The 19512-nt window shown below is 42.4% G+C and overlaps 1 protein-coding gene across 5 annotated transcripts in view; it reads left to right on the top strand.

Annotated features, from left to right (window-relative positions):
• The window catches only part of cacna2d3 (calcium channel, voltage dependent, alpha2/delta subunit 3), a 68347-nt gene extending 49868 nt beyond the window's left edge, over positions 1 to 18479 (top strand). For all 5 annotated transcript variants that reach the window (XM_048173061.1, XM_048173063.1, XM_048173062.1 and 2 more), the window contains 12 exons: positions 943 to 1020; positions 1159 to 1220; positions 1437 to 1481; positions 1868 to 1930; positions 2034 to 2104; positions 4713 to 4788; positions 4883 to 4923; positions 5014 to 5069; positions 6548 to 6662; positions 7540 to 7652; positions 7744 to 7826; positions 17774 to 18479. In XM_048173061.1, coding sequence (XP_048029018.1) covers positions 943 to 1020; positions 1159 to 1220; positions 1437 to 1481; positions 1868 to 1930; positions 2034 to 2104; positions 4713 to 4788; positions 4883 to 4923; positions 5014 to 5069; positions 6548 to 6662; positions 7540 to 7652; positions 7744 to 7826; positions 17774 to 17866 — 896 coding nt within the window. In that variant the 3' untranslated portion in view covers positions 17867 to 18479. The remainder of the gene's footprint in view (positions 1 to 942; positions 1021 to 1158; positions 1221 to 1436; positions 1482 to 1867; positions 1931 to 2033; positions 2105 to 4712; positions 4789 to 4882; positions 4924 to 5013; positions 5070 to 6547; positions 6663 to 7539; positions 7653 to 7743; positions 7827 to 17773) is intronic.
• The last annotated feature ends 1033 nt before the right edge of the window (positions 18480 to 19512 follow it).

Here is a 19512-nt window from a genome sequence, read left to right as displayed (position 1 = left end):
ATGAAAGCTGGTTACTGTTGATGTAATAGCGCATCAGTGTGGTTTGTTACTCTAGCTGCACTGTACGGCTTTCCTCACGCAGACTGTCTGCTTATCTCTCTTTCCTTCGCCTGTAATTAATGTGCCCTACTTTTACGTTCACGCAATGTGTGTGTGCGTGACAGATCAGGATCATTACATCCCACTCAACAGCTCTTGGGCTCCTTATCACAAAGACAGCGCTGATCTTCCAACTCTCTCTGATCAAACACTCTCCCTCATCTGCCTGTACCGCTATAAATGAGCTCTTTTTTATCATCTAACTGAGTGTTTGTTTCAATCCATGCTGCTTTTGATCTGAATATGCAAACGAAGCAGTCGCTCTTAATAGATTTATGCTTATAAATATTTATGCAAATAAATGCTGCCCTCTAGTGGTTATGACGTGCCTTTTATAGCAATGGATAGAGCTTCAGGATTCAGATTATATTCCAGCACAAACAAAATATTCAGCACTGGAATTTCATTATGAAACAGTATTTTATTCAGTCTGCATCATATTTTCTTTTACCTTCTTTTGCTTGTTTTTTGAATATTGTGGAGGTCATTTGACCTCTCCCTGTTGGCATTAGTCTAATTTAACTAGCTTGTACCAAGTGACAGATGAATTTGCACTTAATAGTATATTTTTATTGGAGATATAACCTGACATCAGCTATAATAGAAATGGAAACACGTTTTTTAGCATGATTATTTTGCGTTCATAATCACATATGATTATATTGTAAGTTGCATTTTATTATTTAGATTTAGCATTGCTTTTCTCCTCAGAACAGACCTGCAATCCATTTTTGGGTCATAAATCAGCAGTTGAGAACCATTTCTTTAGTGGATTTTTTCAGAGTTCACTGATAAATATACTATAAGAGGGCATTTTTGTTAATTTGTGATATTTATTTAAAGGGGGTGAAAATAAGAGTGTGGTTTTGGCAAGCACTGCTATCCAACTACTCGATGACAGGAAGTCTCCTATAGTGGCAGGTATATGTTCCCTTACTTCAAAGCAATATGATTATAATATATTGTTTTTTAAATGTATTACTGGCTAAAATGCAACTGACTTACACTGAGCGCAGCTAAATGTCATTATATTAAATGTGTTTTTTATGACACCCAAAGCTGTGGGAATTCAAATGAAGCTGGAATTCTTTCAGAGGAAATTTTGGACGGCCAGTCGGCAGGTAAGCGCAGAAATATACGCTCATGGAAATATATATATTTACCAGACCAGATCTTCTAAAACTGATGTGTGCATAACAGCTCTGTTTGATGTGTTTATGAACAATAATGTACAAGAGAATGCACTAATGTAACTCTTTATTAGCAAGTATCTGCATATAAAAAACATTAATGTATGCATTTGCTTCATGTCTTTGCCATTGCATCTGTCCACGCAGTGTAATGCTCTGGATGGCAAATGTACCATCAGCTGTGATAATGAGGTAAATGTGACTCTCTTCTCTCCCTTTGGCCATATTTTCAAAGATGGTGCTCATAAAATGGCCTGTATTCTCCACATACTCATTATACAATGGACATTTCTGAAACATGACAGACTTACTAGATCTGCACTGCACATAAGATATATGACAATGCCTCATAGCATTTCTCATTTTAAATTCAGTGTCTTTTATTAATGGCTTTGGTATAAAAAGCTATAAAATGCATATTATTTTACTGTCTTGTTGCATTTGGCCTAAAAACATTTCAAAATGTAACTGAAAATGCGCTATGAAAACTTCAACGGAGGTTTGTAGTGATTAAAAAAGATCACAGCTTGTCAAATCATATATTTAACTGAATATTCTACCTTTCTCGCTCATATTAGGACATTAAATGCTATCTCATAGACAACAATGGCTTCATCCTGGTCTCTGAAGACACTTCTCAGGTATTGCATATGGACAGATGAATCACAAGAGCTGTACATAAAACCATTCATTATCAATATTGTTATGAAATGGGGCATAATGTCCATAATGTGTTTCCCGCAGACAAACCTCTTCTTTGGAGAAGTGGAGGGAGCTGTCATGAACAAACTGCTTCTGATGGGCTCATTTAAAAAGTGAGAGATGAAAGCACGCAAACACACACAATGAAAGTATACACTGTTCATATTTTAACCTTAGGTTAATAATAAATTTGTTAAATTAATTAACCTGCGTAGTCAAGCTTCAAGATTGTAAAACTGTACATCTGTAAACCCAGTGTAAACACTCTTATTTGCATATTTATGAGGTTAATAAGACTGGTCGGTACAGCATGCAACAAGTATGCATCCTGTTTTAATAACTATAAAAATCATTAAAATGTATTATCTCTTCATCACTCTGGAACACTGTAAAAGTCTTTTTGTTGTTAAAAATATCAAAACATCCCTGAACAAGGTAAATTGAGGCTCAATTTGTCCAGTTCTTTTTATAGAATATATCCCGAATTATTTTTCTTATCCTATTGGAAAAGAGTTTTTTGTTTTGTTTTGTTTTAAGCATAAACCTCTCTAAATTTACTTATATTTAGATCAAAAAACAAGCTTAAAGAATTCTCTAATGTTTTACTTTATGAATATTTAATGAGGCCTGCATTGTTTAGCTTAAGATTGGTTGTCTGTCCTTAAATAACTTATTCTAACACCACATTGTTTCACAATTTATAGTTTAGCACTAAAATATGGTGCCAAACACAGTCGGAAGTGGTGCTAAACTTTCAAAAATACAAGCATTAAAGAGTCCATATTATGCCCTTTTACAAAGTCTTGATTTTGTTTTTGGGGTCGACCAGAATAGGTTTCATGCTTTAATGTTCAAAAGGCATTATTTTTCACATATTGGACATTGTTGCAGCACCTCACTTCCCAGTCTGTCAGTAACGCTCTGTTTAGTTCCTGTCTCTGTGAAGCCCCTCCTACTGAAAAGCACAATGTGCTCTGATTGGTCGACTTGAGTGTTGCAATAGGTTGTTTGCACATGATGTCACAGCAGCAGCGCGAATGAGTCTGGAGGGCAGGGAGTGATGTTTCTAAATAGGAATCCTATCAAAAACTCCGAATTCGCATGTTTTGCGTCATTTATGGTTGCTCAAATCGATAAAATCGAGAACCCAGAAGGTGTTTATATATCGTTTACATAACTTATACCGTTTTTTATAACTTATTTCGTTTTTTAACTTTAAAAGTTGTCACCTTTTATAGCGTTTTGCGTCTGCTGATACTTAAATGAATATGGATAACAGTTACCTGCTTACCTTTTTGACTTGGTTAAATATTCACATTCTTCATGCTATCGTTTGCAGGGAGGAGAAGATATTTTATCCTATTTAATTATAATTTGGTATTTTCACTTCAGTTTTGTAGTATTCTGTTCACAATGTTGATCTGGTTACCATGAGAACAGTGTCACGCGCTGCTGCTTCAGCCATCGTATGGTAGAAAATGTCCAAATAAAATAAATGTGTTCAACAAGCTGACTTTAGTTGATCCATTTATTTGTTGGAAGCGTGTAAATGTAACTAGTTTTAATGTTGTTTTTGTAAATATTCACTTTCCCATATGACCACGGAGGAGAATCGGAGGGTCACGTTCAGACACAGACACGCTGTATTTTTGTATTTATTTCAACAAATGACAACCAAAATCAAACCCATAGAAGCTCGTGAACAGTTTTGAAGTGGCTGTGTGCAAGTCATCATGATCGTGATCATGCTCTAAAACATAATGTTAATTATTACACAAAAACCAAATACAAAACTCAGCAAAGTATGTGATTATTTTGAGTGAAATGCAGTGGGTTTATTTAGTGACATTATTATATTTGCTAGTCGTCTTTCCTCACCTTATAAGGTGAAAATTGTATTATCGTCCATTTTTTTTCCACGAACGATATCGTGAGTTCCTATTACAATTCTCGATTCAGCATAAATGACCTACAATGGCGACATTTTTCACAATCACGACAGAAAATCAAAATACTGCTCTAACTTCACTAGTAGAAAGGCAGCGCGATATAAACAAACCCAGACTAGAACTGAACACGGCGTGACGGCAGCTTCACATCCTCTATATCTACCTCCTCGATGGCAGGAAAGTCTTTTAATTCAGCAGAAAAGTCGCTCCTCTTCATAACATAAGGATTGCGTCCAACATATGTTGTGATTTTCTGTTTATACCTTTCTAAACCAGCAAAGAAAGGACTTTTCCCCATCTCTTCCATTCTGATTTTCACTGCTTGCCCTCCACCGGAATTTCGCGCGTCACCAGAACCACGTGATTGCAAACAACCTATTGGTCAACTGCTTTAAGAATGTTTCAGAAATGTCATGCCTCTTTCCTTAACCAGAAATTTCAACAGTACCTCAACTCAACCAGGCCTCGCCCCTTTCTTTCGGCATATGCCTTGGGCGGGAATTATTTAAATGAGGAATATTGTGACGTGTTTGTTCCTCGAAGAAAACTAAAGACTACAATGGAGGCATTTCAGGGAGTTCAGAAACAGTGCCTTTTCAGACATTCTCAAACAGCAACATTACACACTAAAGAAAGTTGAAAATATTAAAAAGCATAATAGATCCTCTTTAAACATTCCTTAACCCAGGGTGGATTTAACCTGGGGTTAAATAAGAAATTAACCCAGGGTTGAGTTTAGTAGTAAATCTGTTTCTGCTTTTGTTCCTGTTAGGATTAATTTATATGACTATCAGGCTCTGTGTAAAGAGTACGCAGGCAGCAGTGACAGCGCACGCACTTTGCTGGATGTGAGTACGCTATCATCTGTGCTGTAGTGTTTGACTTCAGTGCTTCTGGATTCTATTTCCTGTCTCCATTGACACGCTGCACTCTTCCTTTCAGCCCTTCACCACTGTGAAATGGCTCTTGACAGAACTTGTCATGTGAGATAAAAGCCTTTTGCTTTATAATTATTATTGTCAGCTTGGGATTTTCAGTCTGTGTTTCTGAATGAGAATGTGTCTTTATTGCAGATTTCTGCTGGAGTTTAACCTGTACAGCTGGTGGAACTGGGACTCGACAGTCAAAGGTATCAGTCCATATATGACATGTTAATGGGGTTACATGCTCCTGTGAGCATGCCCTTGTTATTTCCCATTTCTTCCACACGATATATAATAGATATTAGATTTTAATCTAATAAAGGACTAAAAAGACTATAAATCTCAATTAATCTGTAGGACGATGGCATATTAATCACACATAGCAGAAAATGTAGTTTATATACAGTACAGTCCAAAAGTTTGGAACCACTGAGATTTTTAATGTTTTTAAAAGAAGTTTCGTCTGCTCACCAAGGCTACATTTATTTAATTAAAAATACAGTAAAAAAACAGTAATATTGTGAAATATTATTACAATTTAAAATAACTGTGTACTATTTAAATATATTTGACAAAGTAATTTATTCCTGTGATGCAAAGCTGAATTTTCAGCATCGTTACTCCAGTCTTCAGTGTCACATGATCCTTCAGAAATCATTCTAATATGCTGATTTGCTGCTCAAGAAACATTTATTTCAATGTTGAAAACAGTTGTGTACTTTTTTTTCCAGGATTCCTTGATGAATAGAAAGTTCAAAAGAACAGCATTTATCTGAAATACAAAGCTTCTGTAGCATTATACACTACCGTTCAAAAGTTTGGGGTCAGTAAGAATTTTTATTTTTATTTTTTTTAAAAGAAATTAAAGAAATGAATACTTTTATTCAGCAAAGATGCATTAAATCAATCAAAAGTGGCAGTAAAGACATTTATAATGTTACAAAATATTAGATTTCAGATAAACACTGTTCTTTTGAACTTTCTATTCATCAAATAATCCTGAAAAAAAATATTGTACACAAATATTTTGTACAATTGTACACATTAAATGTTTCTTGAGCAGCAGATCAGCATATTAGAATGATTTCTGAAGGGTCATGTGACACTGAAGACTGGAGTAATGATGCTGAAAATTCAGCTTTGCCATCACAGGAATAAATTACTTTGTGAAATATATTCAAATAGAAAACAGTTATTTTAAATTGTAATAATATTTCACAATATTACTGTTTTTACTGTATTTTTAATTAAATAAATGTAGCCTTGGTGAGCAGACGAAACTTCTTTTAAAAACATTAAAAATCTTAGTGGTTCCAAACTTTTGGACTGTACTTTACACTGTCATGTTGGCTATCGTGACCATAATGTGAACCAAAAACAATATATATTAATAATGATTAATTATTTAAGTTATAAATTATGGAAAGTATTTCAATTTATGGTTTAGTATTTTCAAACACTGAACCAAATTATTTAAATGTTGAGCAAGCAATTGGCCTCATTGGTTGCGGGATCAGCAGAGGCCAATCAGCTTGTGCCATGAATGATAGATTGCATGTTAAGGACCTCTAGAGTTTAATGAATGAATTAATTGAATGCGTTTTAAGTCTGGAGATGGTTGAGATGTGCATTAAAGCAGATGGCTGAGTTGCACTGAGTATTTTTTATTCTTTCATGTGTGTAGCCCAGAGAGCTCAGAGGACAATGATGGTGCCGTGTGACACAGAATACCCAGCCTTTGTCTCTGAGCGCACCATCAAAGAGACCACAGGGAACATTGACTGTAATGGCTGTATACGGTGAGAACATCTGCGTGTGTCTACGAGTATGCATGCTTACTCCCACTAAGTGAGTGGAAAGTGGCTTTTTGCTTTGGTTTAAAACTCAAATGACTTTGAAATGAAACTGATGTGAGTTGCAACACTTATGCATTTGCATGTTCTAATGACACATTGTGCTGTCCTTAAAGTGGTATGGCTAAAAAGGCTGCTGTTCTAGCATTTGCTTTGTGAAAATGCACTTGTATATTTAGCTAGCACCTCTCACTGAGTAAAGGTTATCAGTCAAGCAACAACTGAAGTGCTATAAACCACACTTGCTGGCACTTTATAATAACTTTATATGATAATATATCCATTTATACTTTTTTTGTTTTAATATTTTACATTATATAATCTTAAAATTATATCACAATACATTTATAACATGAAAACAAAACTATGATTAGTTAGTTATATTTATTTAAAGCTGCAGTAGAATAAAATGGTATCAAAATTATTAATATTCTAACCTATCATGGCACATATATTTAATATAAAGTATAAAATAGAAAGTAAAAATATTTAATATACAACCGAGAGGCCTCAGATTGGAACATATATCATTCCTCTCACAGTCACCTTCATGCTTCTATTTAAAGAGCGTCTGGTTAGAACTGTGAGAGAGGCACAGCCACTAACTGACTCCTTTCTGCAGAACGCTGTCTTAGTCTACATGTGGTTATTTTGCCCTCAATAGTTGCAGCCCACTGTACATCTGAGAGTGTAAATATAGCGTGATCTGACAACATTAAACAGAGCTGCGTTTCTCACATCTTTATTTCTGACATAAAGTGCTGTGTGTTAATTGTAAAGTGGGTACGAAAATCTCTCTTCTTTTTTCTGTTTTCGCACTCAGGACGTTTGTGATTCAGCAGATTCCCAGCAGTAACCTGTTCATGGTGGTTGTTGAGAATAAATGTGACTGTGGTTCCGCCTCTCCGGTTACCATGGAGCCCATTGAGATCATTTATATCCTTTCACAAACTAAAAATATCTGCTTGTTTGAATGTGGAGTTTAACATGAGTATTTGTATAATTGTCAGCCTTGACCTCTGAGCACATAACGAGTCTCTGAAGTGCGACAGACTGAAGTTTCAAAAAGATCGCAGACGGCCACAGTCCTGTCATCCATTTCATCCGGAGGTACAATGTGTATTATATATAATAACCTTATCATAGATGCACTTCATTATCACCATCATTTTATTTTAAATATATAAAATTAATAGTATGAAACATAAAAGTAGGCCAAGTATGGCTGCCCCTTAAAGATTAGTTCACTTCAGAATGAAAATTGCATAATAATTTACCTCATGTCATCCAAGATTGAATTCTTCAGTCCAAGATTTTTCAGTCAAAAAAGAAATTCAGGTTTTTGAGGAAAACTTTCCAGGATTTTTCTCCATATAGTGGACTTCAATTGGGTTCAATGGGTTGAAGGTCCAAATTTCAGTTTCAATGCAGCTTCAAAGAGATCCCAGAGAATAAGTGTCTTATCTAGTGAAAATAATACAAATTATATACTTTTTAAACACAAATGCTCATCTTGCACTAGCTCTGAGATGTGCATTAAGTAATCATGTTGGAAAGGTCATGTATGACGTACGCGGAAGTACCGACCCAGCAGCGGGGTAGGGCGAAAAACGTCTCGGTTACAAAGGTAACCCTCGTTCCCTGAAGGAGGGAATGGAGACGTACGTCGGACAGACCGACGAATAGGAATCTCGCTAGAGAGACCAATCTACTTCGAGTGTAACTAAAACGAGCCAATGCACATTGGCATGCAATCATATGCATCAGCTGCTCGCCTCGCAGCGCGGGTATATAATGAGCAGCAGGTGCGTTGCATCTTCAGGTTTTCGCTGAGGAGCCGAACCGGATAGGCAGCAGCATCAGCGGGGTACAGCGACTGTGGCGACGGGACGTACGTCTCCGTTCCCTCCTTCAGGGAACGAGGGTTACCTTTGTAACCGAGACGTTCCCATTCAGTCGGTCACGTTCGACGTACGTCGGACAGACCGACGAATAGGAATCCCTACCAAAGCGCCACAGGAGCTGCCCCCTTCCAGCGCTCTGTAGTAAGCCACCTGAACCCCCTTGCCTGAGGATGGTGGGACAGGGCTAACACAGAGAGAGTCGATCACTGCTGTTCCCCAAAACCCATTCAGTGAGACTTTTGGATAACGCTGGGAAAGCGTACCCTTTCGCTGGGAAAGGAACGCTGCGGAAGCCACATCCTTCCCCGAAGGAGTTATGTGGAGAAGTACATATGGACTAACCCTGTAGGGCTGTGCTACATATGGAAGAGCTGGGGTGACTCCAACCCGATGAAGGGTAGGTTCTCCCAGAGGGAAAGACACGGGCTTCGTTTAGGAGCAACCGTGGAACCAACCATATGGGATCCCCGTAGGGTCACACATATGGAACCCAGCCTAAACCCGGTTCTCAAGGATACAACGGAGTATAGGCCTGGCGCCAGACGCTCCGCCACGTCGGCTGCCGAAGGGATATCGGAGGACTCGACAGGGTCTGCCTTGTAGGGACTCTCTGGAGAAAAGAAGCGCATGTAGCGCAGCAAGCCGACACTAAGCCGGGGCCTCTCCGTGCCTCTGACCTGTGGCGAGAACACGGGAGGAGACCGGCTGGACACGAAGGCTATAGTATCTAGCGAACGTGTAGGTGTCGCCCAGCCCGCAGCTCTACAAATGTCTGTCAGTGAGGCGCCACGAGCCAGTGCCCAGGAGGATGCGACACCTCTCGTGGAGTGAGCATGCAACCTGAGCGGGCAGGGCACGCCCTGAGCTTGGTAAGCCAGGGCGATGGCATCCACTATCCAGTGGGCCATCCTCTGCTTGGAGACAGCCTTTCCCTTCTGCTGGCCTCCATAACAGACAAAGAGCTGGTCTGAGGTCCTGAGGCTTTGGTTCTGTCTATGTACTGTCGCAAAGCGCGAACTGGACAGAGCAAAGCCAGGGCTGGGTCTGCCTCCTCCGAGGGCAGCGCTTGCAGGCTCACCACCTGGTCCCTGAAGGGAATGGTAGGAACCTTGGGCACATAGCCAGGCCGGGGTCTTAGTACCACGTGGCTATCACCCGGCCCGAACTCCAGGCACGATACGTCGACCGAAAATGACTGCAGGTCCCCTACCCTCTTGATGGAGGCCAATGCAACCAGCAGCAAAGTCTTCATAGACAGAATCTTTAAGTCTGCCGATTGCAAAGGCTCAAAGGGAGCAATCTGAAGTGCTCTTAGCACCAGAGTGAGGTCCCAAGAGGGTATGGAGGGGGGACGAGGAGGATTTAACCGTCTCGCCCCCCTAAGGAACCTGACGACCAGGTCGTGCTGACCAACAGATTTGCCATCCTTTGAGGGTGGAGGGGGACAGCCTACGCTCCAACCCTTGCTGCAAGAAGGAAAGCACGACTCCGATCGAGCATCCTCGGGGGTCTTCTCGGCGAGAAGAGCACCACTCGACGAACAGGTTCCACTTCGAGGCGTAAGCACGTCTCGTAGACAGTGCAAGTGCCGAAGTGATGGTGTTAAGTACCTCAGGGGGTAAGTCACCTAGAACCTCCGCGTCCCGTCCAGGGACCAGACATGGAGTTTCCAGAGGTCTGGATGCGGGTGCCAAAGAGTGCCCCGTCTCTGAGAAGAAGGTCCTTCCTCAGAGGAATGGGCCAGGGAGGGCTGTCGCAAGGAGTGAAAGTTCTGGGAACCAGGTCTGGTCGGGCCAATAGGGCACAACTAAGAGGACCTGCTCCTCGTCCTCCCTGACTTTGCACAGGGTCTGTGCAAGTAGGCTCACTGGGGGAAACGCATATTTGCGAAGGCCCCGGGGCCAGCTGAGTGCCAGTGCGTCTGTCCCGAGTGTTCCCTCGGACAGGGGGTAAAACAACTGGCAGTGGGAGGTTTCCGGTGAGGCAAACAGGTCTACCTGAGCCTCTCCAAACTCTCTCCAGATCAGCTGGACCACCTGGGGGTGGAGTCGCCACTCTCCTGGCAGCTCAGCTCGTGATAGCTCTTCGGCCACATGGCCGAGCACACCAGGGACAAGAATGGCATGAAGCGACCTCAGACGCTTCTGACTCCAGAGGAGGAGATGGCGAGCGAGTTGCGACATGCGACGGGAGCGTAGACCACCTTGATGGTTGATGTACGCAACGGTCGCAGTGTTGTCCGTACGGACCAGTACATGCTTGCCCCGTAGCGGCCCTTTGAGGCGGCTCAGAGCAAGACATACTGCTAGCAACTCGAGGCAATTGATGTGCCAATGCAGATGGGGTCCCGTCCAAACCCCTGACACTGCATGCCCGTTGTACGTGGCACCCCAGCCGGTGGCAGGAGCATCTGTGAATACCACAGCATGCCGGGACACTTGTTCTAGGGGCACTCCTGCCCGGAGAACAAAGGGTCCGACCACGGACTGAAGGCTTGGCGGCACTCCTGAGTGATTAGCACCCGGAACGTGCCGCGTTGCCACGCCCATCTCGGGACTCGGCCGTGAAGCCAGTGTTGAAGCAGTCTCATATGAAGCAGACCAAGCGGGGTTACTGCCGCCGCGGCCGCCATATGCCCCAGGAGCCTCTGAAAGAATTTCAGTGGGACCGCTGTCCTGCCATTGAACGTATTCAGGCAGTTCAACACCGACTGAGCACGTTCCTCTGTGAGGCGTGCTATCTGTTCGACCGAATCCAGCTCCATACCGAGAAAAGAGATCCTCTGCACAGGGGAGAGTTTGCTCTTTTCCCAGTTGACCTGAAGACCCAACTGGCTGAGGTGTCTGAGCACCAAATCCTTGTGTTCGCACAACTAACCCCGGGACTGTGCTAGAATGAGCCAGTCGAGGTAGTTGAGAATGCGAACACCCTGTTCTCTCATGGGAACAAGGGCTCCCCCTACGACTTTCGTAAAGACGCGGGGAGACAGGGCCAGCCCGAAGGGTAGGACTCTGTACTGATATGCTCGACCTTCGAACGCAAAGCGCAGGAATGGCCTGTGTTGCGGAAGAAACGAGACATGGAAGTACGCGTCCTTCAGGTCGATCGCTGCAAACCAATCTCGGGGACGGATGCACTCAAAAATGCGCTTCTGCGTCAGCATTTTGAACGGTAGCTTGTACAGGCTCCGATTCAAAACTCGCAGGTCCAAGATCGGTCATAACCCACTGCTCTTTTTGGGTACAATGAAGTAGGGACTGTAGAACCCTGACCTCATATCGGCTGGAGGGGCCGGCTCCATCGCGTCCTCCGCCAGTAGGACTGCGATCTCCGCACGCAAGACAGGGGCAACGACATCTTTCACTGTAGTGAAGAGGACGTCCCTGAACTTGGGGGGGATGCCGGGCGAACTGAATCGCATAGCCGAGCCTGATGGTCCGAATGAGCCAGCGAGACGGACTGGGGAGCGCTAACCGGGCTCGCAGAGACCGTACAAGCGGGACCAAAGAGACCACCGGCGTACCCGCAGCGGGGCAGCGAGGTGGAACACAGGGACGCGGCTCGGGGGGCTCTCTTTGTGAGGCGGCCCGAAGCGGCGTCACAGTGTGCTAGGCAACACTTACCTGGTTCCACGGATGGACAGAGGGAGCAGTCGAGGCTTTGGCTGCCCGCTGCTCGCTGCTGTCCGCTGGCGACGGAAGAGGGGGATGAGAGTGGTGAGGTTTTTCTCCTCCCACTGCTCTCCAAACCCTCTTCAGACCTGGAAATGGAGGAACTGCTCTTTTAATTTTGGGTACCACTGCCTCTTGGGTCAGTGGCGGAACAGAAACAAACCCAATAAAAGGATTTACCACCCGGCCCTCCTCCAGGGGTGGAAGAGCAGCCCCACCCATTTCTGGGTCGCCCGTCTCAGGGGTGATTCTCACCAACCACTTAACAGCTGCAGAGACGGGAGGCGTCATCTCCCCGCAATGGACACAGCAGAGCCTGCTGGGCCAGAGTTTCTTGCAGGGGACGACACCCTTGGCGACGAGCAGACCGAGGGGCGGCCCAAGAGGAACTCAATGGTTTGTCATGGGATGCTCCCCGATTCGCTACTAACTGAGGAGAACCGCTGGGCTCAGTCCTCGACAGTGTCACCGAAAAGGCCACCTCGTAAGATGGGAGCATTGAGAAAGCATTTAGCTTGACAACCTCTCGCACCTCACAAGGTAAGCCAGGGGGCACTTCTGGACCACTGAGGTGGACATCGTCTGGCTGAGGGCCTGCGCCGTGACTTTGATCACGGTTAGTCAACAAGCGCAGCTCAACCCCAGCACAGAACTACCCTCATGCAAAAAGAGTGCCTTGGCCTCACATGCAGGGTGGGTGTGGTCTGTGTACAGCCACCCCAACCAAGAGGGTAGTGAGAGAGGAAAAACTTATGCAGATTTTGGCACTTTTGGCATTCCATATTTATGGCACCAACATACCCCCATACTGCCAAGTTTTCCATGCACATCTGGAAGACCCAGGAAAGCATGGCTGTAAACTCCGAATCTGAGTCAGCATAAGCACACACCATTACAGTGGGCAGCGTCACCCTCATTTCCAGAGCATAACAGCACTCTCTCCGATGCTGCAATCGACGTCTGTCCCTCAGCTGGAGCTCTGAATGAAATGCTAGGTTCCCCTATGAGTAGGACCAGCAATCCAATCCAGAAACTGCACAGCTTGCAATGCGCTAGAGAGGGAGGGGCCCTAGGGGGTTGGTTCCCCGAAGGAACCCCTCAACCTCATGTCACCCAAGCCATATCAGCAAAGTAGACCTCTTCTGGTGCACCAGAGAGGGCGCTACAATGGAGATTATGCAAGGGAACCGCGCATCTAGAGCGCCGAGCGAGCGCTGGGTTGCCGTGACAACCCGCGCTGCAGCCCGGCAGCTCGACGGCACACGACACGCAGAGGAGCGAGAGGTTTGCTCTCGCTGATCTCCACGGTCTTCCCAGAGTGTCGGGCAGACCCGCGGCTGTGCTTTTACACACAAGCGGCAGCTGGCCAACAACAGAGGGGACTCAAGCTTCCCGGAGAAAGAAGAGTCACGACCGGCGTGTCGACGTGATCATGTTCTCATATGAAAACATGAAACACCCACGAACATCATTTCAACACGCGCCCAGACATGTGAAACAGTGATCGTGGCCGTCAGTGAGGACAGGAACGACCGCATCCAGAAACACAAGTAGGATGTCATCTTTAAAAAGAAGCTCTTTCAGGGACTTTACTCTTTTAAAAGTGCTGAAGCACGCAGGGGAACGGCCGCCGCAACACAGACAGGGATTGTGTGCAGCCTGTCGTGTGCTCTCTCTCTCTCTCTCTTTGAAGGCGCTCACTCTTACCAGCCGTAAAAACGGCTTTTCAGCGCTCAAAAGCGCACCGTACCGGCCGTGAGAACAGCCTTCCGACGCTGTCAAAACAGCTATTTGCTCAAAAACGGCAAACGAAACAAAAACAGAAAAAGAGAGGACTTCAACCCCGCTGCTGTGCTGTTCGCCTGCACTCGGAAAAAAAGAGAAGTTCAACCAAAAAGCTTGACTCGTCTTCTAGCAGACACTCGCTTGCAGAGAACAGGAACAAACACCGTTCGGCTCCGAAGCGAAAAGCTGAAGATGCAACGCACCTGCTGCTCATTATATACCCGCGCTGCGAGGCGAGCAGCTGATGCATATGATTGCATGCCAATGTGCATTGGCTCGTTTTAGTTACACTCGAAGTAGATTGGCCTCTCTAGCGAGATTCCTATTCGTCGGTCTGTCCGACGTACGTCGAACGTGACCGACTGAATGGGAACTCATTTTCTCTTCCAACTTAAAAATCGTCTGACATTGTTGTTTTTATATTTTTTTTTTGTAAAGGGCGATTTTGACATAGTCTTTGCACGTTCGCTTTATAAACACTGGATCGGTACTTCGGCCTACTTCACACGTGACCTTTCCAACGTGATTACGTAATGCGTGAAGTCATGGACACGCATTGCAGAGATAATGCAAGATGAGCATTTGTACTTAAAAAGTATATAAATTTTTATTTTTTTTTGTAAATGACCGATCGTTTTCGCTAGACAAGACCCATATTCCTCGTCTGGGATCGTGTAGAGCTCTTTGAAGCTGCACTGAAACTGAAATTTGAACCTTCAACCCGTTGTACCCCAGTGAAGTCCACTATATGGAGAAAAATCCTGGAATGTTTTACGACTGAAGAAAGACTAGGGCTGTCAAAATAACAAGTTAATTTCAATTAATTAATCTGAGAAAAAATAACGCGTTAAAAAAAATAACGCAGATTAATCCATTCCGTATTGACCTTTGAACCTGGAGCCATTCTAGCCACCATTCGACTGTAAAATGAAGGAGGGAGATGACTGTTGCGCTGACGGACAGAACGAGCAGAGCTTCTCCCTTGTGCGCGTGAGCTCTCTTCAAAGTAAGCACCGTCTTTGCACTCTCTCTACCTCACACATAATAATCTAAATCAACTGATACAATGTTAAAAGTTCGTAAGACCGAATCCATGTTTCACAAGGCACATTCGGAGAATGTTTTTCCTGAATAACCGCTGGGTGTGAATAGTGCTCAAAAGAACGTCACCTCATCTTCTCTGAAAGGCGCCCTGCACGTGCAGCTGACATAAACCACACTTTCAGTAAACAAAACGAAAATCCTATCCAGTGGTGAAGTGTTTTCTGTGTTGATAAATCTTTTGTGATGTCCTAATAACAGTCGCGATTCGCACGCAACGCGTCAACGTCCGCTAATGTCCAATTCGCGACCTAATGACTCATTTGAACAGATTCATTTTAATGAATCATGACAACAACTGATCTGTCCACACGGTCTATAATGAATCATTTACTCAAACAACTCTGAAATGAGAACATAAATGTGCTTACCCCATTTAGCAAGAGTGGTTAGTAAAATTAGCCTTAATAATCCACAATATTTTCAGGTTATTTAAATGACAGTGTGTAGTAAATTAGGCCTACCTATAAAATCAGTTAGTTTAGACTGGAGTGAGGTGAAACCAGAACAAAGCAAGTTGTTGTTAGTTAGGTGCATTCAATTGTATATGTTAGAAAATTAAATTATTAGTTAATATAACTTCTAAATGCTACTTTTTAATACTTTTCAGGTTTAGCAAAAAAGCATCTTCTCTTACAAAGCTATAAAATCACCTTTTTTTTTTTTTTTTGCAAAGAGGGCAAGAAAGAATTACAGTGAGAGTGACGGGTACTTTATTGTCAGTATCGGGCTCGCAGATCTCGTGGGTAGGGCACTTTTTACTGTTTGTGTGGATGATCATGTCTGTCACCACCGAAGACCATTTTTGACCCAGGAAAAACCCTGCATTGATTCATTTGAATTGAAATATTTAACACTTTCACAGCAAAAATTATGTATGCGATTAATTTAGATTAATTAATCACAGAGTATGTAATTAATTAGATTCAAATTTTTAATCGATTGACAGCCCTAAGAAAGACATAAAGATCTTGGATGACATGGGGGTGAGTAAATTATCAGGAAATTTGAATTCTGAAGTGAACTAATTCTTTAATACTAGACAAAACATTAGAAAAGGCTTGGTCAACTCCACATGAAGTGAAGTCACACAGTCCGTGACAGATCATTAACATGGCTGGTCCATGTGGTAATTATCTCGAGCAGGAAATCCAAAGTGTGGGGTAAAGGATGACCCCAAAAAAGTGACGTGCAAACTCTGCTGGAAAACTTTCGTCTATCATTCATTGACATCAAACATGGCTTAATGTATCATATGAAACATGGCTGATCGTTTCAAACATAACTCTAACATTAACCTAGATAAATGTGCACTATTATTAGCCACATAACCAAGCCTGTGTCCGAATATGTCTACTTCCATACTATATAGTAGGTGAAAAACCTGATATGTGGACCAAGTAGTATGTCTAAATTCATAATATTCATAAAACAGTAGGTGAAAAGCACCTGGATGACCTACTACTTCCTGCGAAATTTTGAAGCGTGCTTCCAATGGACACTTTACTATCAAATGAGGCCTTGCATCAAGAGATGCAACTGACGCCATAGATCACATGACAGTGACAGCATGGCAAATGTAGCATTTCGGTTTATAGGCGCTTTGACGAGTCAGTCTTCAACATCATCTTTGCAGTCGACACCGTCTCAGAAAACACTTATCATTAAAGTGTGACTAGTTGACTAATGGCTTAAATAAATGACTACCGTTTGACAAGGAAAATCTTTGGTCGGGAACCCAGACATGAAAACATGAATACTTGATTTATATTAATTGCAGTAGCCGTGAGTTCTGATTAAGTTAATGTTGTATAAATAGTAAAGTTTTAAGTGTGCTTATGTTGGTAGAACCCTATTCAATGCAAGTAAAATGCTCATCCACATCACGACTAAAAGGAAGTACACTCAAAATAATTTCGGTGGGCCATTCACACTTCAATTTCACACCTCTTGTGGGCTTTCAGCTCATCTGGAGTCATTTTGTAGCTAAAAGTTGAATCTATAGAGAGTATAAATGTATGTTGGTTGTCATGAATTTTAGTCTTCTTTCCTGACTACTTAAAGGTGCTGACTAATTGGGAAACAAATACTTTGCTACAGCCAGTTATTCTACTTTGAAATGTGCTTTTCATGTCAGAATGTCTGTTTTTGTTTTGTCCTTTGTGATCCCGCCCACTGCCAATTTACACAATAGTATTTCAACACCCCGGGTTGCCAGTTAGTGGAAAACACAGCGTATTGCCATGTAAATCACTATCCATCTAAAAAGCTCTATGACCAGAGGCATATTAAAACACGGATAAATACTGGAGATGCGTTTGAGAGATGGAATTGGCTTAAAGCCCAGAAAGAGGTTTTTCGCTTTCTGTTGTTATTTGCGCAAGTGAACAATGTTCCTGTTGCACTTCCTCAGTGTGTCTACCCATATGAGTGTGGAGTCTGAGGAGGAGGGGGCGTGGGAAACAACTCTTTCCAGTATTTTAAATTTAGCCTGCAGATCCCATTTCAACCACTAGCTGTCAATATTACATACTGCACCTTTAAGACTCTACCAAATGAGATTTGCTAGCCCTAACTATATATTTTTTTCCAACAGGAGAACGCTATGGAATGTGGATCAGCGAATGCTTTGAGTTTTCCACTGGTGGCCATTTTATTCCCAGTATTGTCGATCCTGGTCAGCAGGTGACCTCTGACCCCTGCCTTGACCCATTAGGCTTACTATACACTCAAATCAGAGAGCCTTGCTTCCGCCAAACATGAAGTCTCAGTCTACAGAGACAAAATCATCTTTGTGATGTCTGGATTACTGAAGATAGATGATATTTATTACCGTCAAAGACAGTGTTAGAATGTGCTGAGTGTTTTATTCTTACATGTGGACCAGTGAACATACCTGGATATGAGTGGCCGCCACGAGCCGTCGCAGCTAAACGCAGTCCATGTAGCTGTTCTTCAAGGTTCCTTCATACACCTCAACTTTAGTCTTAATCTGTACTGTTAAGCACAGACAAAAACTGAGCAAAAATGCAATTTATTTAATTATTTTTTGCCTGCCTCTCAGATTGATTCGCCATTTAATTTGAAGTCTTAAGATGCATGACGTGACAAAATAGGAATATTTCACAGTGCTGTTTGTAAGAATAGCATACATTGTCATCAAAAGATGAGATGTGGATTCTTCACAAACTTTATAAGTTTTGCCTGCCTAAAAAAAGTACTTGGAAAATAACTTTTAATTGCCTATTCCCTTTACATCAAAGGAAAGCCATGTTATGTAAATAAAAACATATTTTCCATCAGTTTTTGGTTGTTTAATTTAATTCTTTGAATGCACTACGTGAATTCTTTGGGTTATGATAAGGAAGGGATCTCTAATTTCTGTTCGAGAACCAGTCACGAAAGCAATAAAATCTGACAACATTGATATCAAAGCTTTTCATTGCAAAGCACACAAAACTTAAATTTATGGTAAATAGTGGCAGCATGGTTGCCAGTAATACACTGTAAAAATATTGTTTGTGGTGTTTACGGTATTGTATATTGGTGCCTGTAATGTATATTGTAAAATGTATATTCAATTAATGGTATAATGTTAGTATATCAATTGACTTGAATTACCAAAATATACCAAAAAAGCTTTTATTTTGTAATGAAAAATGTACTGATAACCACTATGATAATATAGATGGTAAAACAGAAAGTTACATGATGAATCAGAAATTCAGCCAATACCAGTTTATATGGTGCACAAGGTCATACACACAAAGACACTAAAACAATGCAATGAACATTAATTAAATAACTTAAATTGTAACACAAAACATCTTAATGTACATCATTCATAGCAAACTTATGTTATATTTTATTTAATATATTTATTAAGTCATGTCACACAGGGACTTCAGGGAATGTCCTTTTACTGTTTTTCACATAAATATATATATAATTCATGAAAATATATAATTCATCGGTCTTTACTTTCAAAACTCATACATTTCACAGTTAAAGGTGCTACAGAGGATCTTTTTGTCGACTGAGAAACCAAAGACTGTTAGTGAGTTTTTGAAATGAGCGAATGCGTAAGAACAACCACCCTCCTTCACAGCTCATTTCGAGGGAACGCCTCCCAAAACTCGTGCACGAGTATTGGAACACGAGTGTTTGTTTACCACCGGCATTCGCTGTGTCGTGTTAGTGGATTCATTATGTTGGACTCACCGCAGGTAACTCATAATCTGCAGTTGTTACTCCTGTCTCCTGACAAAAACATTGCATACGGCGCCTGTGGAGTGTGGAAAGTTACTGGAGCACGCAACCGCGCACGTCTCTTAC

Source organism: Megalobrama amblycephala, linkage group LG21, assembly GCF_018812025.1.
Source record: "Megalobrama amblycephala isolate DHTTF-2021 linkage group LG21, ASM1881202v1, whole genome shotgun sequence".
Lineage (NCBI taxonomy): Eukaryota > Metazoa > Chordata > Actinopteri > Cypriniformes > Xenocyprididae > Megalobrama > Megalobrama amblycephala.
The sequence above is the reverse complement of the archived record's forward strand: the minus strand, read 5'-3'. Positions and strand labels throughout refer to the sequence as shown.